General features: G+C 51.9%; 2 protein-coding genes across 3 annotated transcripts in view; both read right to left on the bottom strand.

Annotated features, from left to right (window-relative positions):
- Positions 1-2090: 2090 nt before the first annotated feature.
- Positions 2091-4166, bottom strand: LOC311197000 (inositol 1,4,5-trisphosphate receptor-interacting protein-like 1; the record flags this gene model as incomplete). The annotated part of the gene is made up of 2 exons (XM_084270688.1): positions 2091-2219; positions 2673-4166. The coding sequence occupies 2 exons, from the start codon at positions 4164-4166 to the stop codon at positions 2091-2093; spliced, it is 1623 nt and encodes a 540-aa protein (XP_084126814.1).
- A 12933-nt stretch (positions 4167-17099) lies between these two features.
- Positions 17100-23838, bottom strand: part of SLC35F4 (solute carrier family 35 member F4) — a gene marked incomplete at its 5' end in the record, with an annotated part of 121559 nt that continues 114820 nt past the window's right edge. For both annotated transcript variants that reach the window (XM_084270516.1, XM_084270515.1), the window contains 4 exons: positions 17100-17351; positions 18928-19017; positions 20178-20370; positions 21601-21726. In XM_084270516.1, the coding sequence (XP_084126642.1) occupies positions 17110-17351; positions 18928-19017; positions 20178-20370; positions 21601-21726 (651 nt within the window). In that variant the 3' untranslated portion in view covers positions 17100-17109. The remainder of the gene's footprint in view (positions 17352-18927; positions 19018-20177; positions 20371-21600; positions 21727-23838) is intronic.

A 23838-nucleotide genomic window follows, 5' to 3' on the forward strand; every position in this document is an offset into this window, starting at 1 on the left:
TGATCCCGTTTTAAGGAAGATGCACGGAAAAGCCCAAGGAATGGGCACCCAACATGAACATTTCCAGTGCAGGCGGTTCCTCTGGAGACAGAATTCAGCAGCCAGGGAACACTCATGGAAATAGCAGCTTGTGATAGCCAGAGGAGGGTGTGAAGTTACCACCTCTCAATCTGCAGGACAAATTAGTGCATGAGGAATTTCTAAGGGTGGGGGGGGAGGGCGCAGTGGGCTTGGGGAGTGTGAAGAGGCAGCTCCCGGTGCTGGGAATGTGGGGCACAGCACAGGCAAGGGGCTGGGACTTGGGAGAAGCAACTTCTTCAGGTGAAGAGTGTGGCTTTGGGGAAGTTACTTCTCCCTTATAAGGTGTGATGGGTCGTGTTTGGGATTTTTTACAAAATCTTCCCCCTCATCTCATCTCATCCACGCGTGTGTCTTGTAGGAGATTTGCCCTCATCCTTTAGAGATACAGAACCGGGACCAGAGTGCTCTCTGCCTGCAAACCTGCTTGGTCCTGGGGCAGGGATGGTCCTTGACACACCTGCATGATGCCAGCAAGGATGGACCCTTGTCCCAGCGACGAGGCAGCGCGGGGGCTGAGCTGAAGTAATTCTCACAGCTCTTAGTTTTTACCCCTGTGCTTTAGTAGCGGCAGATCCGCCCCACACGAGGAAGCGGGGTGTAACACAAGCCAAGATGAACGCTCACCTACCGTGGCTGGGAGATCCTCACCATCCAGCCGTCATACAGAGCTGTGCATGCGCTTTCAGGCACGGGCAAGCCTCCTTGCTCACCTCTGGGAAGCGTTTGGGTAGGGGCAGGATTTAAACCCCACTGTGAGGGGCTGCAGGAGGGGCTGCACGATGCCACTCGTCGAAAACCACACCTTTATTTGCGTTCTTCTGCCTCGCGGCTTACGAAAATAGCCCACTGCGAGACAGGGCTACGATTGATTTAAGTGCTGAATTTTACCTGCTAAGCATGTTGCCTGGCATCTAATTCTAATTAAGCTAATGAGAGCCGTATGCTGGGCAGGCGGAGTCATTCCCAGGGGAACAACTGAGGGGAGCTACAAGCCTGGGATCTGAGATGATTACTGAACCTGTAGAGGTTTGGAGCCATTGGGGCATCTTTTGGCTTTTCTCTGGGGGGAGGACAATGTTGAGAGTAGGGTTGTCCAACACTCGTGGCCAGTAGACCTGTGGATGAGGCACCCAACTCCTGCTTGATGGCAATGGGGACCTTTTGAGCTGTAAAATGTCTCCAGCCAGGGGTTGCATCATGCCAGATTTGTGTTTTTGAATGGCTTTATCCTCAAAATAGCAAAACACCAACATCACTCCTGACTGCCTTACAGCAGGTCCCGTGGGGCACAAGATATTTGGAAACATTAATAAGGCCCCCCCTTCGTCTTCTTTTCTCTAGGCTGAACAGTCCCAGCTCACTCAGCCTTTCCTCATAGGGGAGATACTCCAGGCCTTTCACCGTCTTTGTAGCCCTCCTCTGCACTCTTTCCAGGACATCCCTGTCCTTCTTATCCCAGGGAGCACAGAACTGGACACAATACTCCAGGCGGGGCCTGACCAGAGCACTCACGGTAGAGGGGGAGGATCTTTTGACCTGCTGGCCACACTCCTCTTGATGCACCCCAGGATCCCATTGGCTCTCAACCACCAGGACTCTCTTAGTCATCCTCTTGGTTTAGGGCAGTCTGTAACCCCCCCCCCCCCCCCTCCACTTCAAGGCCATCATGTTTTGTGAATGTGAATGTGATTACAAAACCCCTTCAGCATGAGTAACTTTCCTGTCTCACGGGAACGTGAGGATATTGTCAAGGCCTATCCCTTCTGTGAGGAAAGTCAGGCCTCTGGCAGGCCCGCATTTCTAGAGCTGCCCTCCTGGCTGCTGGTGGCTGGCTGACGCCTCCATGAACAGCCAAGCCTGAAGAGCAGGACCAGGAGTCCAGTGGCCACCCAAATTTGCCAGTGCTGCAAGGCAGCGAAGAGCAGGGATCACCAGGCCGTGCTGCTCTGCTCCTGAGTGCTGAGCTCCAAGCTCCTCTGCTCCCGCTCCTGCAGGAGCTGAGTCATCTTCTAGCTCAGATAGTGCTGACGCTGCTCCGTGCCCTCGTGTGTGGCCTCATCCAGCTCTTCACCGACCATCTGCGGGCACTGGATGACACTTAGCAGCAGCAGGGCCAAGAATGTGGTGGCAGCCATGGCCTGCAGGAGGAGGGAGAGAAGGGCTTCAGTGGGCCTGTCAGTGTTTGACAGAAGCAGTCCCCATCCTACAGGGCGCTTCTAGCCACCACTCTAGTTGCGTTTTTGCTCTTCTCCATATTTCCTTTTTCAGTGGTCGTATCTCTCCTGGGATTTATGAATGAAGTCAAGTGTGTGAAGAGGCGAGGGGTGACTGAGCAGCTGTGGGATGCCAAGCTGCCTCCTGGAATTAACACACACCGCCTGGGCAGGTAAAGCCCAGTGTATCATGAAACCAGAGCCCACCACATCGGCTTCTCTGCAAAACGCTCCCTGACCCTGCAGCAGCTCAGCCAGCAGCACCCTATGGCCACGTTCCACAACCAAGCGATGCACAGACACGGGCGCAGCATTTGTTCAAACACACAATTTATTGAACACTCTGGTCCCCTGAAACCCACAGTCAGAGGTTGGTACATCAAGGTAGTGGTCAAAGAGCAGTGATCTTATAATCCGATCTCGCCACGCATGGAAGGCACGCAGTGCCTCACAATGGGCGGCTGGATCCTCTTCCAAGTGATGGAAGAGGTTTGGCGGTACGACATTTTGGAAGGATGAGGGCAAGAGGATCTGCTTGGGCACATTCTCATTGCCAAAGAAGAAATGGTTGAGGCGCTTCTCCTCCAGGCAGCAGTGCAGGTACGATGTGATATCCCGTAGCCGCTGTAGGAAATGCTTGCTGCGCCAGTTTGAGAGGGGCATTGTTGTCAGGAGGTGCATCACAGCTGTCTTGAAGGCACAGATGGAAAAGCACGAGCCATCAAGTATGTGAGCATAGAGCTGCAGGCACTTCAGATGGAAGCTATCAGGTGGAGCCTTCCTGGCTACATGCCTGAAGAACTTCACCTCCGCCACAGCGTAGGTCTCTGACCACATCGTACTTGGGGTGGAGCTGCTCTCTGTACTCTCACTGCTCACAAAGATGTCCGAGTTGCCTTGCTGCACCCCAAATATCAGTTCAATGGTGAGCTTTGGCTCATTGTTTTTTGTGACTTGAAATCTGCAGGAGCGCCTGGAGGGCAGCAGCTCCACATGGTATTTGGATGACAGAGGCAAAAACAACCAGGCATCTTTCACCAATTGATGGAACCAGCGGGCTGTTTTCCGCACATCCAGGAAGGAGTCAGTGCAAAGAGTGTCAAGAAGGCTGGGTTTCTGAATCCTCCTCAGCTCCTCCACGGGGTGGTGGAGGAAGCACAGCATCTTCACTGGCTTTGAGCAAGTGCACAGCAGCTCCACGCGGATGCGGCAGGTCCTCGCTTCCGTCCCGTTCACAGTGCTTGGCTCCAGGTGGAAGGCATGCCCAATGGGTGGCTTCATGGGTATGAGAATTCTGTAGACAGTATCTTCCTTACAGGGACCCCAGCCTTCAAAGGCGCTGCCAACCCCAATTTGGTTTTCCAGCACTGGGTAGAAATGACCTGCACTGAGGCCCCTGAAGATGCGGATGTAGGTGCGCACCAGGCGCATCACTCTCTTGCACTCAGTGGCAACGTCCGGCATTGGCAAATTTGCAATAAAGCTTCCCAGATCATCATCGTCTTCCTCCTCCTCCTCAGCCCTGTAGCCACTGCAGCTGTCATCACTCGGTTTGTATGCCTGATGACGACTCCTCCTGAACCACCACCAGAGGCCAAGTAGCAAGACCAAGAGTCCAGCAATTGCCCAGAATGGCTGGTACTGCAGGTCTGTGAAGAGCAGGGATGCCCAGGCCACGCTGTTCTTCTCCTGTGTCCTCGGCTCCAGGCTGCTCTGCTCCAGCTCTTGTAGGAGCTCAGCCATCTTCTGGCTCTGGTAGCTATGCCATTGCTCCATGCGCTCACATGTAGCCTCCTCCAGCTCCTCATTGACCATCTGCATGTGCTGGATGATGCTTTGCACAAGCATCGCGAAGAACAAAGTGATATCCATGGTCTGCAAGAGAAAAGGGCTTCAGTGGGCCTGGGAAGGATCTGGGATGGGAGCTGCAGAGAACAGGGGGCCAGTAGGAGAGGGGGTGAGGGAGTTGGGAGGCAGCCGGGCCTGTGCCCAGCCATGGTGTCAGCAGCACCGTGCCCTGCCCCAGGCTCTCCTGCCAGTGGTGAGTCCCTCGATGCTGGGTGAGAACCCACCTCCCCGGGGGCCCGTGTTTCTGCCCCAGCCCTCGTCCAGACCAGCCCAGCCTCCCCTCCTGGCCCAGTGTGTGTACTCACTGCTAGCCCAGGACACACTGGTCAGCGCTGCCTGCGCATGCCCCTTATAACCCCCAGCCCCCATTGTGATGCCGCTGCTGTCACAGGCGCAGGAGCCAATCACAGGTGCTGCTGTAGCCAGCCCCGGCCTTGGGCCTCACCCTGGCTCTGTGTGACAGTATGCTTCCCCTGCTGCCCCACCTTTGCCTGACTTTTTCCTGTACATCTGGATTAATTGGTAACCATTGGCGATGGTTGTGATGTCTCCATCCATCTCAGGGTGACTTTGGGAGGAGAGAGAACAGCACAATAGCCAAGGACTATCTATGCTAATGTGCCCACCTGAGCAGAGCGCTGGCCAGTGTCCACTGGCACCTGTGGGTGGTGTGTTAAATAGGACTATGAGCCAACCATCCTACTCCATAAATATTGAGCAGTCCAAGAGCCCTTTGAGCTCTCCTGAGACGACAGCGGGCTGCACGTCAGGATCTCCCCTTGACAGGGACGCCTCTCAAGGTTACTCCTGGAGGTCGAGAGAGTCCTTGCCTCAACAGATCCGCAACAGTTCCTGCATAAGTGAATTGGGAATAAGTACACTAAAGTTTGTCATCTTAGCTAAGAAGCATAAAGGATTGAGTGTGCGTAAATAGTCCTTTAGCCATAAACCGTTGACCAATTCTGGGACTAAGACTGGATCCAGCCGCACCTAGGCTCCTCTCTGAGAAGGAGTTTAGAAAGCAAGGGGGTCCTTTCCGAACTTCGTTACTCAACGGGAGGGTCTCCCTGACAGCTTCATCTGACCCTGTTCTCTATGCAATAAATAATCACGATTACCTTACCATAGAACCTTAACCACCCTCACGTTTATTATCAAACCCCGTTGGACACACTGCTTGTTATGAAACCAAACCCCCTGTCTTGGCCGGGCTTCTTCCCAAGCCGTATGGATTTCCCCAGCAGTGCAGTGATTTAGGGAAGGGGATTGCAAGGGACAATGCAATTGACATTGCTCCAAGTGCTTCACCCCTGGGTGAAGAGATGCTCCTCTTTGCATTTAAAGGTGACGCAGTATCCTTCTGGCTGGTCCATGAGCACCAGGTCCCACCTCCCCTGCTGCAGTACAGCTCTGCGCTACGCATGCCCGAGAATGGGAGCCTGAGAGCACTGCTCAGCACCTTGGTGCTGCACCAGTTAAGGACTGGTATCTACACTGAATCTCTCAAAAAAAATCTCAGCATCTGTGGCCTTCAGAGCTGCAGGAGCTGCGCTTTGATCTTCTCATGCCTCTTCTTTGCAACACAAGGAGCGCTCAGAGTAGGCAAGGGGCTGCAGAGCAGCAGCTGTGGGCTCGGGGTGTGGGGACGAAAGGCAGGGTGCAAAAGATGCCCTTCCTGTGGGTTGCTGGGGCAAACTGAGAGCAAGCTTGGGGTTGAACTGGGTCCCAGAAGGGCCCAGCGACACTGGAGGAAGCTCCCAAATATTACCATCATTGTTATTATTATTGCAACTGCCTGCTAAAATGATCACATTGTGGTTTTGCCCAGGATCCCTGGCCGCATAGGGTGTTGGTTGGGTGCTGGTGGGTTTACCGGGTGAGCTCTGCCAATGGTGGAGCTCGTGGCTATTGGCATCAGCTCAAGAGCAAGCCCTGATGCCCCTCTACAGCATGAAGAAATGCTGTGTTAACCCCTGGCTTACACCTGCCTTTACCACCCACCGATGGCATTTGATGGGAGGAAGGATGGGTTGGGGAAGCCTGAGCTTCAGGCTGGCTCCATCACTGCCCACCTGGTGTCATGAAGCTCATGCTGATTAATGGGGTTGATTTAATGCAGGTTTTTATCTGTATTTAAGGTTCAGTCTGATTTCCAAGAGCTGTGCTATAGGAATGTGGGGCTGGAAGGAGCTTTGGCCCTGTGCATTGCCATTAGGGACAGCAGTGGCCCTTCCCAGGGGGGTTGGATGCTCCTTATGCCTTTCTCCTGTTTCATTTATTGCCTGAAACCTCCACCAAATTCAGCTGGAACCTGTAAATGATCCTGATCTTGCCAGAACTGAATTTCCCAGCAAATTTATTATAATGAAAAGGAAAGCATTGACCCCTAAGTGCCCTGATCCCGTTTTAAGGAAGATGCAGGGAAAAGCCCAAGGAATGGGCACCCAACATGAACATTTCCAGTGCAGGCGGTTCCTCTGGAGACAGAATTCAGCAGCCAGGGAACACTCGTGGAAATAGCAGCTTGTGATAGCCAGAGGAGGGTGTGAAGTTACCACCTCTCAATCTGCAGGACAAATTAGTGCATGAGGAATTTCTAAGGGTGGGGGGGGAGGGCGCAGTGAGCTTGGGGAGTGTGAAGAGGCAGCTGCCAGTGCTGGGAATGTGGGGCACAGCACAGGCAAGGGGCTGGGACTTGGGAGAAGCAGCTTCTTCAGGTGAAGAGAAGAGTGTGGCTTTGGGGAAGTTACTTCTCCCTTATAAGGTGTGATGGGTCGTGTTTGGGATTTTTTACAAAATCTTCCCCCTCATCTCATCTCATCCACGCGTGTGTCGTGTCTTGTAGGAGATTTGCCCTCATCCTTTAGAGATACAGAACCGGGACCAGAGTGCTCTCTGCCTGCAAACCTGCTTGGTCCTGGGGCAGGGATGGTCCTTGACACACCTGCATGATGCCAGCAAGGATGGGCCCTTGTCCCAGCGACGAGGCAGCGCGGGGGCTGAGCTGAAGTAATTCTCACAGCTCTTAGTTTTTACCCCTGTGCTTTAGTAGCGGCAGATCCGCCCCACACGAGGAAGCGGGGTGTAACACAAGCCAAGATGAACGCTCACCTACCGTGGCTGGGAGATCCTCACCATCCAGCCGTCATACAGAGCTGTGCATGCGCTTTCAGGCACGGGCAAGCCTCCTTGCTCACCTCTGGGAAGCGTTTGGGTAGGGGCAGGATTTAAACCCCACTGTGAGGGGCTGCAGGAGGGGCTGCATGATGCCACTCGTCGAAAACCACACCTTTATTTGCGTTCTTCTGCCTCGCGGCTTACGAAAATAGCCCACTGCGAGACAGGGCTACGATTGATTTAAGTGCTGAATTTTACCTGCTAAGCATGTTGCCTGGCATCTAATTCTAATTAAGCTAATGAGAGCCGTATGCTGGGCAGGCGGAGTCATTCCCAGGGGAACAACTGAGGGGAGCTACAAGCCTGGGATCTGAGATGATTACTGAACCTGTAGAGGTTTGGAGCCATTGGGGCATCTTTTGGCTTTTCTCTGGGGGGAGGACAATGTTGAGAGTAGGGTTGTCCAACACTCGTGGCCAGTAGACCTGTGGATGAGGCACCCAACTCCTGCTTGATGGCAATGGGGACCTTTTGAGCTGTAAAATGTCTCCAGCCAGGGGTTGCATCATGCCAGATTTGTGTTTTTGAATGGCTTTATCCTCAAAATAGCAAAACACCAACATCACTCCTGACTGCCTTACAGCAGGTCCCGTGGGGCACAAGATATTTGGAAACATTAATAAGGCCCCCCCTTCGTCTTCTTTTCTCTAGGCTGAACAGTCCCAGCTCACTCAGCCTTTCCTCATAGGGGAGATACTCCAGGCCTTTCACCGTCTTTGTAGCCCTCCTCTGCACTCTTTCCAGGACATCCCTGTCCTTCTTATCCCAGGGAGCACAGAACTGGACACAATACTCCAGGCGGGGCCTGACCAGAGCACTCACGGTAGAGGGGGAGGATCTTTTGACCTGCTGGCCACACTCCTCTTGATGCACCCCAGGATCCCATTGGCTCTCAACCACCAGGACTCTCTTAGTCATCCTCTTGGTTTAGGGCAGTCTGTAACCCCCCCCCCCCCCCTCCACTTCAAGGCCATCATGTTTTGTGAATGTGAATGTGATTACAAAACCCCTTCAGCATGAGTAACTTTCCTGTCTCACGGGAACGTGAGGATATTGTCAAGGCCTATCCCTTCTGTGAGGAAAGTCAGGCCTCTGGCAGGCCCGCATTTCTAGAGCTGCCCTCCTGGCTGCTGGTGGCTGGCTGACGCCTCCATGAACAGCCAAGCCTGAAGAGCAGGACCAGGAGTCCAGTGGCCACCCAAATTTGCCAGTGCTGCAAGGCAGCGAAGAGCAGGGATCACCAGGCCGTGCTGCTCTGCTCCTGAGTGCTGAGCTCCAAGCTCCTCTGCTCCCGCTCCTGCAGGAGCTGAGTCATCTTCTAGCTCAGATAGTGCTGACGCTGCTCCGTGCCCTCGTGTGTGGCCTCATCCAGCTCTTCACCGACCATCTGCGGGCACTGGATGACACTTAGCAGCAGCAGGGCCAAGAATGTGGTGGCAGCCATGGCCTGCAGGAGGAGGGAGAGAAGGGCTTCAGTGGGCCTGTCAGTGTTTGACAGAAGCAGTCCCCATCCTACAGGGCGCTTCTAGCCACCACTCTAGTTGCGTTTTTGCTCTTCTCCATATTTCCTTTTTCAGTGGTCGTATCTCTCCTGGGATTTATGAATGAAGTCAAGTGTGTGAAGAGGCGAGGGGTGACCGAGCAGCTGTGGGATGCCAAGCTGCCTCCTGGAATTAACACACACCGCCTGGGCAGGTAAAGCCCAGTGTATCATGAAACCAGAGCCCACCACATCGGCTTCTCTGCAAAACGCTCCCTGACCCTGCAGCAGCTCAGCCAGCAGCACCCTATGGCCACGTTCCACAACCAAGCGATGCACAGACACGGGCGCAGCATTTGTTCAAACACACAATTTATTGAACACTCTGGTCTCCTGAAACCCACAGTCAGAGGTTGGTACATCAAGGTAGTGGTCAAAGAGCAGTGATCTTATAATCCGATCTCGCCACGCATGGAAGGCACGCAGTGCCTCACAATGGGCGGCTGGATCCTCTTCCAAGTGATGGAAGAGGTTTGGCGGTACGACATTTTGGAAGGATGAGGGCAAGAGGATCTGCTTGGGCACATTCTCATTGCCAAAGAAGAAATGGTTGAGGCGTTTCTCCTCCAGGCAGCGGTACAGGTACGACGTGATATCCCGTAGCCGCTGCAGGAAATGCTTGCTGCGCCAGTTTGAGAGGGGTATTGTTGACAGGAGGTGCATCACAGCTGTCTTGAAGGCACAGATGGAAAAGCACGAGCCATCAAGTATGTGAACATAGAACTGCAGGCACTTCAGATGGAAGCTATCAGGCGGAGCCTTCCTGGCCACACGCCTGAAGAACTTCACCTCCGCCACAGCGTAGGTCTCTGACCACATCGTACTTGGGGTGGAGCTGCCCTCTGTACTCTCACTGCTCACGAAGATGTCCGAGTTGCCTTGCTGCACCCCAAATATCAGTTCAATGGTGAGCTTTGGCTCATTGTCTTTTGTCACTTGAAATCTGCAGGAGCGACTGGAGGGCAGCAGCTCCATATGGTATTTGGATGACAGAGGCAAAAACACCCAGGCATCCTTCACCAATTGATGGAACCAGCGGGCTGTTTTCTGCACATCCAGGAAGGAGTCAGTGCAAAGAGTGTCAAGAAGGCTGGGTTCTTGATTGCTCCTCAGCTCCTCCATGGGGTCGTGGACAAAGCACAGCATGTGCCCTGACTTTAAGCAAGTGCACAGCAGCTCCACGCGGATGCGGCAGGTCCTCGCTTCCGGCCCATTCACAGTGCTTGGCTCCAGGTGGAAGGCATGCCCAATGGGTGGCTTCATGGGTATGAGAATTCTGTAGACAGTAACTTCCTTACAGGGACCCCAGCCTTCAAAGGCGCTGCCAACCCCAATTTGTGTTTCCAGCACTGGGTAGAAGGTGTCTATCATGAAGGCCTTGGAGACGTGGATGCAGGAGCCCACTAGGTCCAGCACTCTCTTGCGCTCTGTGGTAAGGTCGTGCACTGGCAAATGGATTTGCTCCTCAATATATCTTCCCAGAGCATTTTCATCATCGTCTTCCTCCTCCTCCTCAGCCCTGTAGCCACTGGAGCTGTCATCACTCGGTTTGTATGCCTGATGACTCCTCCTCCTGAACCACCACCAGAGGCCAAGTAGCAAGACCAAGAGTCCAGCAATTGCCCAGAATGGCTGGTACTGCAGGTCTGTGAAGAGCAGGGATGCCCAGGCCATGCCGCTCTTCTCCTGAGTCCTCAGCTCCAGGCTGCTCTGCTCCAGTTCTTGCAGGAGCTCGGCCATCTTCTGGCTCAGGAAGATACGCCGTTGCTCCATGCGCTCACATGTAGCCTCGTCCAGCTCCTCATTGACCATCTGCAGGTGTGGGATTGTGCTTTGCACAAGCATCGCGAAGAACAAAGTGATATCCATGGTCTGCAAGAGAAAAGGGCTTCAGTGGACCTGGGAAGGATCTGAGATGGGAGCTGCAGAGAACAGGGGGCCAGTAGGAGAGGGATGAGGGAGTTGGGAGGCAGCCAGGCCTGTGCCCAGCCATGGTGTTGGCAGCACCGTGCCCTGCCCCAGGCTCTCCTGCCAGTGGTGAGTCCCTCGATGCTGGGTGAGAACCCACCTCCCTGGGGGCCCGTGTTTCTGCCCCAGCCCTCGTCCAGCCCAGCCCAGCCTCCCCTCCCGGCCCAGTGTGTGTACTCACTGCTAGCCCAGGACACACTGGTCAGCGCTGCCTGCGCATGCCCCTTATAACCCCCAGCCCCCATTGTGATGCCGCTGCTGTCACAGGCACAGGAGCCAATCACAGGTGCTGCTGTAGCCAGCCCCGGCCTTGGGCCTCACCCTGGCTCTGTGTGACAGTATGCTTCCCCTGCTGCCCCACCTTTGCCTGACACATGCCCAAGGATGGGAGCCTAAGAGCACTGCTCAGCACCTTGGTGCTGCATCAGTTAAGGACTGGTATCTACAGTGAATCTCTCAAAAAAAATCTCAGCATCTGTGGCCTTCAGAGCTGCAGGAGCTGCACTTTCATAGAATCACAGAATCATCAGGGTTGGAAGGGACCTCGAGAGATCATCGGGTCCAACCCCCCTGCCAAAGCAGCTCCCCAGCTCAGATTGCACAGGTCGGCGTCCAGACGGGTTTTGAATATCTCCAGAGAAGGAGACTCCACACCCCCTGGGCAGCCTGTCCCAGGGCTCCCTCACCCTCACTGGGGAAAAGTTCTTCCCCATGTTGGTGCAGAACTTCCTGTGCTCCAACTTGCAGCCATTGCCCCTTGTCCTGTCCCCACAGACACTGAAAAGGGGCTGCCCATTCCCCCCTGCATCCCATACTCAAGATATTTAGAAATATTAATAAGGTCCCCCCTTAATCTTCTTTTCTCCAGGCTGAACAGTCCCAGCTCACTCAGCCTTTCCTCACAGGGGAGATGCTCCAGGCCCTTAATCATCTTTGTCGCCCTTCTCTGGACTCTCTCCAGGAGATCCCTGTCTTTTTTATACCAGGGAGCCCAGAACTGGACACAATACTCCAGGTGGGGCCTGATCAGGGCAGAATAGAGGGGGAGGATCACCTCCTTCGACCTGCTGGCCACACTCCTCCTGATGCACCCCAGGATCCCACTGGCTCTCTTAGGCACCAGGGCACACTGCTGGCTCATGGCCAACCCGTCATCCACCAGAACCCCCAGGTCCTTCTCCGCAGAGCTCCTCTCCAGCAGGTCATCCCCCAGCCTGTACTGATTCAAGCAGATTCAATTCCTTCCCAGATGCAAGACTCTACACTTGCTTTTGTTGAACCTCATTTGGTTTCTCCCTGCCCAGCTCTCCAGCCTGTCCAGATCAAGCTCATGCTGATTAAAGGGGTTGATTTAATGCAGGTTTTTATCTGTATTTAAGGTTCAGTCTGATTTCCAAGAGCTGTGCTATAGGAATGTGGGGCTGGAAGGAACTTTGGCCCTGTGCATTGCCATTAGGGACAGCAGTGGCCCTTCCTAGGGGGGTTGGATGCTCCTTATGCCTTTCTCCTGTTTCATTTATTGCCTGAAACCTCCACCAAATTCAGCTGGAACCTGTAAATGATCCTGATCTTGCCAGAACTGAATTTCCCAGCAAATTTATTATAATGAAAATGAAAGCATTGACCCCTAAGTGCCCTGATCTCATTTTAAGGAAGATGCAGGGAAAAGCCCAAGGGCAGGGAAGTGCCTTGAATTAGGGCAGGGAAGTTTTCCCATTGGAGAAGCAGTTTGTAATTCACTCGTACATGGAGCAAAGGGGCACTGAGGGGAGGATTCGTCACAGGGCCCCGGTCTAACATCCCACTGCCGTAGCAGATTGCCTCTGCCTTGAAACTCCTCCTTAAGAATGAGTTTTAAATTACTGTCACAGCTGTGTGTGCCACTTTCTAAAGTGCACGTCATGTGCCAAACCACGAGGGAAGCAGCTGCTTCTCACAGCATCGTGGCTCACCACAAAGATCAAGGTGGGGGGGGGAGTGTAAGGTCCAAAACCCTGGGCAAAAAAAGAAAATCCCCAAATTCAGAGATGCACCAGTGTAAGTCTGAATGGCTGGGGAAGCTTTTCCTTTCCTCTTTGTGTTCTACCTGCCAGGAATGCGAATGGAAGAGATGAGTTGTGACAATATCTGACGTGTTGCAGAGACTGATGCAGGGTTTTGCCCTCGAATCTCAGGAAATGTGGGTGCAGGAGGAGAAGGAAAGCAGGCAGCACTGATTTTTTGTAAGAATAACACCTGGGCTTGGTGCAAGTCCTTGGTGAGTAAAGCAGAAGGAACCACAATGATGCAGCTAGGCTTGTTGTCATTCGTTCTGCTCGTGGCATGTTCAGCTAGCAGTAGCTCGAAGAAACAGAGCAGCAAAGAGAGGAAAATAATCCAGCCCCGTGTCACTGGCCGGGATACACACCGGCACAACTAATAGACCGCAGTATTACGCATCTGTAAAGTAAAGAAATACATCTCTGTCCTCCCTCTGCTGCCTGTCACCTGTGTTAACAGGGAATGTTCATCTCAGCCCAGCCAAGGCTGAGGATACAGGTGGTGCTGAGATCGCATCGTCTGCGGTGCCTGGTCACTGAGCCCTTTGGAGAGCACGCGCAGGCGGCGATGCTGCAGGCGGGTTATTCGCAGCACGTTCTGTTTTCCTCCCAGAGAGCTGGGCCCTGGCGTGAAGGAGAATCTGATCACGCAGCTGATGGATCAAAACTGGCATTTTCCTTGGGGTGCAAATGAGATGGTGTGGCTGGAATGAAACACGTTGCTGGAGACGGTGGACAGGCTCATCAGAGACGCCCGCAGCGGCAGAAGTAACCACATCTGCTCGGTCACTTGATGGGCGTGATTATTGGTTTGCATTCCTCTGATGGCTCATCAGCACCATCATGCAAAATAGCCTCCATTTATTGTCCGATTTCTTGGGTTTAATGGCTTTTCTGGTGCTGAAAGGTTGAGCTGGGCTCTAGGGAGGGCAATTACCATCCTTGATTAATCAGGAAGATAGATAAACTGCAGGTTGGGCAGTGGGTAAGCAAGGGGACCTTAAGGAATCGCTGAGTGGGATGAGCACCCCTGCAAAACATCTGGGCAGGATGCAACCTGGGGATCAGGTACCTGCTGATGGAAGGGGAAGGATGGGGGGGGACATCCCTGCTGCCCACCCACGGCAGGGGCTGGGGAAGGGAAAGGGTGGCAGAAGTGGGAAAGCCTTCTGCAGCCCCTGTTGAAGCCCTCAGTGCTGTTGGCTGTGCAGGTAGAAATGTGGGGGCTGCTTGCTCCCAGCCCAAACCTTGGGTTGGGTTGGATGCCTGACATGATGTGGAAGGTGGCTGCTGGGGCACAGAGTCTTTTCTCACTGTAGAAATGGAAGGCCCATCACTGGTCCCTGGTCCCTGAGGACAGTCCCTGGGTACAGGACGGGCTTTGACTGTAGAGACAGACAGGCTGGCTCAGCAACACGCTGTGGCCCTGGCTGTGAAATGTCTCAACTAGGGGAAAATTGACTCAAACCCGGGGATTTCACATCATTTTCCCTGCTGAATTGTCAGTGAGGTTCTTTGAAGGATCCAGTCCTGGGGCTGCCTGCCAAAATGCACTCATCGGCGCGTACTAAAAGGAAATGTTTGTTTTTCCCATGTGTTCAGTTTGGCAGGAACTAAAATTCCAGTAAAACACATCTCTCAAACGATCTGGTAATATAAATGACTATATCAACCCCAGAATTGGCTTGGGGTAGTGCCAAGCTGCCATGTGCTATTTGCTCTCAGCCATATCTTCCTGTTCCATACAATTCACATTTTTAGAATACTTTTAGTGTCTAGCTGCTTTCAAAAGCAGCAGACAAGGAGCAGAGCCCATCTTCTCAAATGCTGGAAGAGTCTTTTAAAAGATTTTGTGTGTGTTGGGTTGGTTTCTGCAGCCCTAATTCTGCAGCTGTGTGATCAAAGAGTAAATTCTTAATATACCCAAGTATTTTGTGAGCTCTGCTGTTTGTGAGGAACGGTTTAGATGTGATAAAAAGAAAATAAAAAGGTGCTTTTGTTACTGCTTGCACAAGGCGCTTTGTTTGCATCAGTATTAAGCCCTAATGGCCATGAGGACAGGTTGGCTGCCCAGCACCCCCTCACTGCCACCTCTGCTCCTGGGACCAGGGATGTGCCCAGAGCATATCACAGAATCACAGAACTGCAGGGGCTGCAGATCCAGAGATCATCCAGTCCAACCCCACTGCCAAAGCAGGTTGCTTAGGACAGGTCACAGAGGTCAGTGTCCACACCCCCTGGGCAGCCTGTCCCAGGGCTCCCTCACCCTCACCAGGAATAAGTTCTTCCCCAGATTGGTGTGGAACTCCCTGTGCTCCAACTTGAGCCCATCGCCCCTTGTCCTGTCCCCACAGACACTGAGAAGAGGCTGCCCATGGCCCCCTGTGTCCCACACTTCAGATATTTATAAACATTGAACAGATCCCCCCTCAGGCTTCTTTTCTCCAGGCTGAACAGTTCCAGCTCACTCAGTCTTTCCTCGTAGGGGAGATGCTCCAGGCCCTTAATCATCTTAATAGCCCTCCACTGATTCCTCCAAACCATGGGGCTCACACTCTCATATAACTGGTGTTAATAATAACAAACATTTCCTCTCTCTTAAACTTTTTTTTCCTGGTTGTAATGCCATAAACACCCCCCCACACACACACCCCCCCCTCCCCCCCCCCCCCCACAACTGTACTAGCTGCTAATCAAACTCACAAGCAGTAGGCAGGCCAGTAGAGCTCAGAAATCTGCAACATTTTCCAGTTGTTTCTATTCTTCCTTAAAAGAATGCGGGGAAAAAAATACTTGTTTTCCTATCAAGTGTTCTCAAGTCAAAGTAATCTTGCATGGGCAATCCTAGGACTGCTGTTAAGAGGAACCAGCCAGCCTGAATTCCACAATGACAGGCTTAGGGAGAGAACTGGGCTGGTGGTTGGTTTGGTTTGGCTTTTGAAAGGCTTTTCCACGGGGAAGGTTAAGAAAAATATTTGTCTGCCCCAAAGCTCTGAAAAATAGGAACTGACATTTCCCAGGGACACAGGCGAGCTGTGGAGTTCAATCTCTCATAAGAAGGTTGCTGTTTAACCTGGAGTACAGCTTTTCTGGGACACAAAGACATGAGTAAGGCTACTTTTGGCTTTCTAAAGGTACCCAGGACCACTGCTGGAAAGCTTGTGTTGGAGAGAGGCACGGCTCATTGTGGCTTGGGAGGGATGCAGGGATAGGGCTTGAGCCCGGAGCATCACAGCGGGGGGGGGAGTGAAGATACAGGGAGGGGGTTTCAGGCGTTTGCTGCCATGTGGTCCACCCCATGAGTGTCATGAGTGGGGTCAGTTCTTTAGCAAAGGCAGCCAAGGGTACAGCAGCAGTCCTGGAGCTGAGGGTGTGCTGGACATCATCTCAGTTCCTTGTTTTGGGTGACTCGGGCAGGTAGAAACCCTACAAATCCTCCCTGCTTGCCAAACACGATTGCACTGCCTGACCTGACTGCAGTGCATGTGAACACACTGTTCTCCCACAGGCAGCAAAGGAGTTCTCTCTCTCCCATGCAGACTGGGAGGCAGGGGGTCTGAGTAGTACCCTGGCCCCACCGATCTGCTGAGGGGGTCAGGACATCAGTGCTGAGCCACAGATTCCTGCCAGCTGCAGGCACAGAAGTCAGAGCACACAAGCTTTGCAGTACCACATCTGTGGGCTGCCAGCACTGTAGCCCACCCAGGTTGTGTTCAAAGTAGCTTTTAGTCCCACACTGCCCCAACTTCACATTAAATTAAAGTTTTGCACAGAACATTTCCTCCAATAATATTTCCTGATGTCAATGTGAACATTGGCTTCTTTCAGAACTGAATTATCAAAAATGCCAGGGGAGGCTTGAAATGGCTTTCCAGAGGTGCTACCTCACTGAAAAATCACTTTATTGGAAAAAAAACCCAAGAATTGTGTCCTTGAGAACGGCTCTATGCTTGCCAGCAACAGGAGATAAAGGATGTAGACTTGATCCACGTCTGAAACCCAGCAGTCCAGTATGACAGAAGCTTAAATGGTTTTTATTACAAAAATTTATTTATTGTAGTTATTTACACCCCTTCCTTGATAAGTGTATAAATGTAAACATTTCTTATAGACATATTTCTCTTATCTTGCGGCCTCTCATCCCCAGTTCAGAGTAAATGTCATTTTTAAGCATACAAGTAGTGAGGAAATTTAAGCTATATTCACAGAATATACATCCACGTGCAGGTAAAGTCCACCAGCCCTAAGCTAGTGGTATAGACACTGTCCCGTTTGCTCTGCTTCTGCTTCTCGTGTGTACGCTGGCGTCTGTGATGTCATCGGCGTGATCCTCACTCTTCTTCTCTTTCAAGCTGTTGATGAACCTCAGGGTTATTTCATCCCACTCCTCAGGGAGCAGCATCAGCAGAAACCCAATGCAAATGATGATGGTGGCTCCCAGCCTCACCACACTGAAGATCATTTTGTGCTTCAACAGATCCACAGCTGTAAAGCAGAAGAAACAATGCTGTCAAAACTGCAGCAGGATGACCTATCAGGATGACCTACAGCATCAGACCAGCCTGGTGCACCTCCATAACCAGTGTGTTGTGCTCTGCCTATGGTACAGGCCACATCACTCTCAGTCCCTCTGGAGTGACCAGCTCCTTGAGTGCAGAGAACAGCTTTGACCTGGGAGTGTGGTGCTAAGTGCCACATCTCCTCACCACCTTCACCTGGGGAACCCTCCAGAGCCTCTTTATCTACAGCAGCCTGCATCAGCACGTTTCCTTGGACTGCATGCACTGGTGATGGGGTGAGAGCAGCGTGTGGGTCATAAAGCTGGGGTTGATGCTTCCAGGCTCAGCCTCCTAACTCTGCAACACACAACAGCACATCTGAGCCCCTCAGCAGCCTCTTACGGGTACAGACTGCTCCACAGCTCTGACCTGCATACCCCTAAAAATAGATGTTTTCTTAGAAAACACACTCAGAAACCTGGAGTGCTGAGGCTCAGAGGGTGGAGGAGGAGACTGGAAGAGCAGAGACAGAGGCTGTTCAACAGTACAGGACTCTGGAGTAAACTTCTACATACACACCCTGCCCTGGTGCTGCACTGCGAGTCACCAGCACAGCGCTGAGCTGCAGCTCACCCCACCACATCTCAGCAGCAACCAGGAGCTCTGGGCTGCTGGCTGGAGACCAGCCTGCCCTCCCTGTGTGGTATGGATGCCTCTCTTCACACCCAGGGAAAAGAGGCAAGACGGAAAAAAAGCAAGGCTCTCACCAACTGAAGCTTGACATGAGCCAAGAACGTGCACTTGCAGCCCAGAAAGCCAACTGTATCCTGGGCTGCATCAAAAGGAGCATGTCAAGGGAGGTGATTCTGCCCCTCTACTCCACTCTTGTGAGACCCCACCTTGATTATTGTGTCCAGTTCTGGAGTCCCCAACATGAGAGACATGGAGCTGTTGGAATGGGTCCAGAGGAGGCCAAAAAGATGATCAGAGGGCTGGAACACCTCTCCTATGAAGACAGGCTGAGAGAGTTGGAGTGGTTCAGCCTGGAGAAGGCTCCAGGGAGATCTTATAGCAGCCTTGTGGTACCTGAAGTGGCCTACAGGAAAGCTGGGGAGGGACTTTTTAGAAGGGCATGGAGTGATAGGACGAGGGGGAATGGTTTAAATTGGAAAGTGGTAGATTTAGATTGGGTATTAGGAAGAAATTCTTCACTATGAGGGTGGTAGGACACTGGAACAGGCCACCCAGGGAGGTGGTGGCTGCCCCCTCCCTGGAGGTGTTCAAGGCCGGGTTGGATGGACCCTTGAGCAGCCTGGTCTAGTGAGAGGTGTCCCTGCCCATGGCAGGGGGTTGGACTTGATCTGTAAGGTCCCTTCCAGCCTGAACCATTCTATCATTCTATCAATCACCCACCATCATCAGGAGCAGCCGTGGCAGCCGCAGGAGAGTGAGCGGCTTTTGAAATATGTGCCAAGAGCTTTTGGCTATTTAGACAATGAATTGCTGCTGCTACCTGCCTGCTCCTCTGCTTATTTCTCCACCCACAGCCCCATTACTTGTACCTGCATTCCCAGGGACGCTGAGCACTGTGCCGATAGAGATCAGAATTGGGTATGTCAGCACGACGCCAACGTTGACCAGGATATTGAAAGCTAGGGAAAAAACAGGAAAAAACCACATGATTAAGGGTGAAAACACTAAAGACAGACTTTTCTTCTCCACCTTGACCCTACTAATGTGGTAGACGCTCAATATGCACACCATGATGATGTAGTTGTCACACAGTGACTGAGTTTTGTATTTTTATATATGAAACGAGGGGAGGTTCTGCATGGGGAAGAGGGAGGGCTGTATCTCCTTTCCTAACTACAACACCAAGGTTTGGGTTTTACAGCTTTGTCCAAGCCTTAATCAGATACCAAGAACCTGGTGTTGATGCCACAAGCAGACTGAGCATACTGGCTTGTCTGCTCCACAGGTATGCTCCCTCATGGTTGAGGCTTAGGCACTTGGGTAGGTCTCTGGGTGGTAAATTATCCCTGCTTTTTGTCCCATCTGTGCTCCCAGAGCAGCTGCAATTCAGGCTGGAGCAGTTTCAAGGTGCTGCCAGCACCTCAGCTGTCAGCCTGACCGTGCCTCAGGATGGCTGCATGGATGGGCTGTGTACCAGGCAATGACATCCTCTCCATTTCCATTTAATATACTTGTAGCAGGGACAAAAACCTCTTCAATTATGAGATAATAGAGACTTCAGTCGAGGCAAGGATGTTGTTTTAGCTGGAAATTGAAACACCTCTGGGCTGAATCCAACAGATTCTGCCTGGCTAGAGAATAGCAAGCGTGGCTCTGGAAGAGGGAGTGTTGTGGAGGAGCGGAGGGGACCTGAAGACTGAAGGAGAAGGAACAGCACCAGGCTTACACAAAGCTGTTTGAGCTCTGCTGAGAGCCCCACAGCACCTACAGAGCATGCCAGGAGCAGCAGGGGGCACATGGCCCTTTGAAACTGGACTCGGAGCAATCCAGTTGTGCCAGACAGGGAAATACTGATGAAACCACGGTAGGACTGTAAAGATGGAAAGGGGACAATTAGGATGACTGCTTTGTGTTTATTCTCATATTAGTATTAAAGCTTCTTCTAAAAATGTTCATCATTTCTCAAGGAGGATTTGTTTCCACTGGGAACAGCTTTGCCCTGTGAGATGGCTCTGCTGATTATGAGGCGGGGGGGTGTTGGGAATTTTACCAAAGGCTTATTCTGTACTGGGGGAGAGGAGAAGAGCTAGAAAAAATAGTATGTTTTTTTATCACATACCTAACCAGAGGCCGGCTACGCCACACAGGTAACCCCACGGCACAGCAGAGAAGGGGGACCAGTACTCCACTTTCGTAAAATACAGTATGATGGGGGTGACAGAGATGAAAATTAAATTGAAGAAGCCCAGGGTAGAAACAAAATGAGCTGCTTCCCCGAAGTTTGCACTTCCCAGAAACATTTTGAACAAAACCTGCAAAGGAGAGGAGAGGAGAGGGTTGTAGACGTCGTGCCTGCCATGGGAAGCAAAGTCCTTCTGCACAGAGCCCTCCCCTCCATGGGGAGTGTGGGGCACAGGGACAGCCCTGCCCAGGACAGTGTACCACAACCCAGCCCTGTCCCACACAACTTTTCCAAGGGGAACTTTGAGCTGATCGCTGCCTTTCCCTGCTTTTTAGCACAGGGGGGGACACCACGTTAGTCCAGTGCAGATGGTTGTGTCTGTGCAGCAAAGCTTGATGCAAACTGGCACGAGGGGTGAGTAACTGTACACCTGAAGACAAGACTGTTGATGCAGTTCCAGATTTGGGCTGTACTTGGCACTGTTAGGGCCCCAGTGGCTTTCACAGCACGACCCCACTGTGCAAGGAATGCCTGCCCTGGAGGGACTCCCTTCAGATTCACAGGCAGCCCAAGTCTCGTGGAGGATCTGTCCTGCATGAGCCTAAATCAATGCACGTCGGGCCATTTGTGAATGGTCACAACATACTCATCAGTGAGACAACTGAAGTCTGAAGCTGGGAGGCAACCTCTCATCCCCCTGCAACTAACCCCAAACTTCTGCTCCTCCTTACATGCACTTCACCCTCCCCAAGCTGACAATAAATACGGCCACCTCTAGCCCAGCCTTTTCCTAACTCTCTCAGGCACATCCCTGCCTTCTTCCTCCCTCACCTTCAAGAGCAGCTGCGGCTTGCAAGCCGGGCTCAAAGCCCAGCATGTCTGTAGTGCAACACCCACAGCAGGCACATGCAGGGGCTCTGAGCCCAGCAGCAGTGCAGAATACACAGGGATGAGCAGGGATGAGCTAGCTGTCTGTCCGTCCCCGCTCAGGAAAGCAGCACTACCCACACTCAGGCTCTCCATCGATTCTGCATATGGCAATCCCCTTCAAAACAGCATCAGTAAACTGGGGTGGCAGGGAATGATTAAAACATGACCCTGAATTCCTAGCAGGAGAGTAATGGAGATTTCATTGAGGGCTCATAAAGCAAAGGCGTTCTGAGCGTTTGGCAGCTGAGAACTAATTAGCCTCATAGTAGACTTCCTGACATCGTTGACATCACCTGGTCACAATATGAATGATGCAGGAGGGATGAATGAGATAAAAGAGTTATTTTACAATGACTCACTTTATGCTTGTGCATTTTTAACACCCAACGTGGAGAGACCGCAACGCTACTCGTAAAGACTTCTGACCTACCTTATACAACGCGGATGTAGAGGCTGATCCAACAGCATATGCTACCCCAATAATTGAGTCGCCCTGGAAACCATCTGCATATGCCATCATTACGATTCCTGTGATTGCCATTATTGCTGCAACTATCTGCACAGACAAAGCAAAGGGATGTGAAGCTCGGTGCAACTTCATTACACGGAAAGAGATCGTTACCGCGTGGGGGTTTAATTGAGTGTTGCTAGCTGCTTGCTCTGACTTGCAGCTTTCTTGCTTTCCCTTAAAAAAATCATGTGTGGTTGGGAGAGATGTAAAACATAATGAAAGTGTATGCACTGAGTGATAGGCATCCATAGCACTGCACACCCTCCTGGGACCTACTGACACAACACCCATCACTACATATTTTACAAGCTAAACATCCACTTTGGAGATAGGACTCTGAGGCCAGGACATTTTAAGACATTATGCTCTACTATACCACACAAGAAATATTCAGCAATGCCCCCAGCTCAACTTGGAATGCAAGCACTTAGACAGCTGCCCTTCATGGACATCATCCCAGGAAACGAGCCCTGTATTGTGGAATACAGCACACCACTGGGAGCTCTTCCAGGCTCAGTGGTGGCAGTGACAGGACAAGGGGCAGTGGGAACAATCTGGAGCAGAGGAAGCTCCATGGGAATGTCAGGAGGAACTTTGTCACTGTGAGGGTGATGGAGCCCTGGGACAGGCTGCCCAGAGAGGCTGTGGAGTTTCTTTCTCTAGAGACCTTCAAACCCACCTGGATGTGTTCCTGTGGGATTTAGTCTGGGTGATCCTGCTCTGGCAGGGGGGTTGGACCTTTTGAGGTCCCTTCCCACTCGTAACCTTCCATGATCCTGTGTGATTCTGCTCCAGCTGTGCAGAGCTCTTATTTCCTATTAAGCCATGCCAACTTTCTTGGACAGACATGCCAAATTTCTTTATGAAGGCTTCAGCTTTGTGCTTGGGTATTTTGGGCTCATTTGAAAATCCCAGACAGAGCTTCTAAGGAGTTTCAAAGAAGAACAACAGGAGTAATTAACTACAGTGTATCTGAAATCCCAGGTCTTGACTTTAAGGACCTAAAGGAAGTTGTTAGGGACCACAACATGTTTTATTGTAGGAAAAACTCCCCTCCCCACCCAATTGCCCTCTGTAAAAACAGAGGCTGAGCGCCAAAGATGCTGAATACCTAGCTTCCATGGACTGCAGAGGAGAATATGCTTCCTCAGACCTGTGGAAAATCACAGCCCCATTTCTGAAAGGTAGGGTTTGAAATAGAGATTTTAAAAAAATTGAAAAAGTATGATGTTAACCAGGTTATCATTACAAAAGAAAAGCTGTTTGTGTGTTTGTAGAGCAGAAGGTGCACACAGGTTGATACCCAAAGCTGGCTGTTACAGAATCAGCAACAAGACTGAAGGTTCAGACCCTATTTTCTCTTCCCAGGTATCCATTACAGCACACTAATCCCCAGCAGAGAGGAGAGCCTGGTGGGCCCTCCCCACTCACACCGAGGGAGAAACTGATGCGGCTCACCTCGACAGCACCAACCTCTACCAACACTGACACACCAACTGGCTCCCAAAGTCAACTGCTGAGCTTCTCATTGTCTTGCTCCCACAGCTCTGGTACGACTCCTGAGCCAACACCACCATGAGACAGACACTTGCTTCCTGGAAAACCTCACTGAATGTCATTTAAGAAATACTGACTACCAGACAAACCTAAGTGACTTCAAAGGCATCTGGACCAAACCATGTGCGGTTTGGCAGAGAAGTTTGACTTTCAGATCTCACACGGTTTTATCAGGAGCCCCAGGAAACCCACTGACACTCGTATCGAGCAGCAGGGAGCCAGGCTGAGGCAGGAAGTACAAAACCCCCACAGAACAATGTCAACAGAGCCAGTCAGTAGAGCAAAACCATGGGAGGCACAGGGACATGCCAGGGAACCAAGAACCAACTCCAGGGTGGAGCCAGTCTCTGAGACTAGATTACAATTACAGACAGGACCTCTCAGACACCAGAGGGACTATCAAACTCTTATCAGCTTCCAGAAGCCGCCCTTGCCCTGTTCCACTGCCTGGCTGGTTGCAACTCAGGCTGTGCTGTACGTCTTGCCTCACACATCAATTCAGATGCAGCATCTCAGCTGTCAGCTGGAATATTTCAGCTGGAATATTTCAAGCAACGTGTCCCACAAGGCAACACAGAGAAGTCCAATGTAGTTCTCCCC

This window comes from Gallinula chloropus (assembly GCF_964237585.1).
Source record: "Gallinula chloropus genome assembly, chromosome: 14".
Taxonomy (NCBI): domain Eukaryota; kingdom Metazoa; phylum Chordata; class Aves; order Gruiformes; family Rallidae; genus Gallinula; species Gallinula chloropus.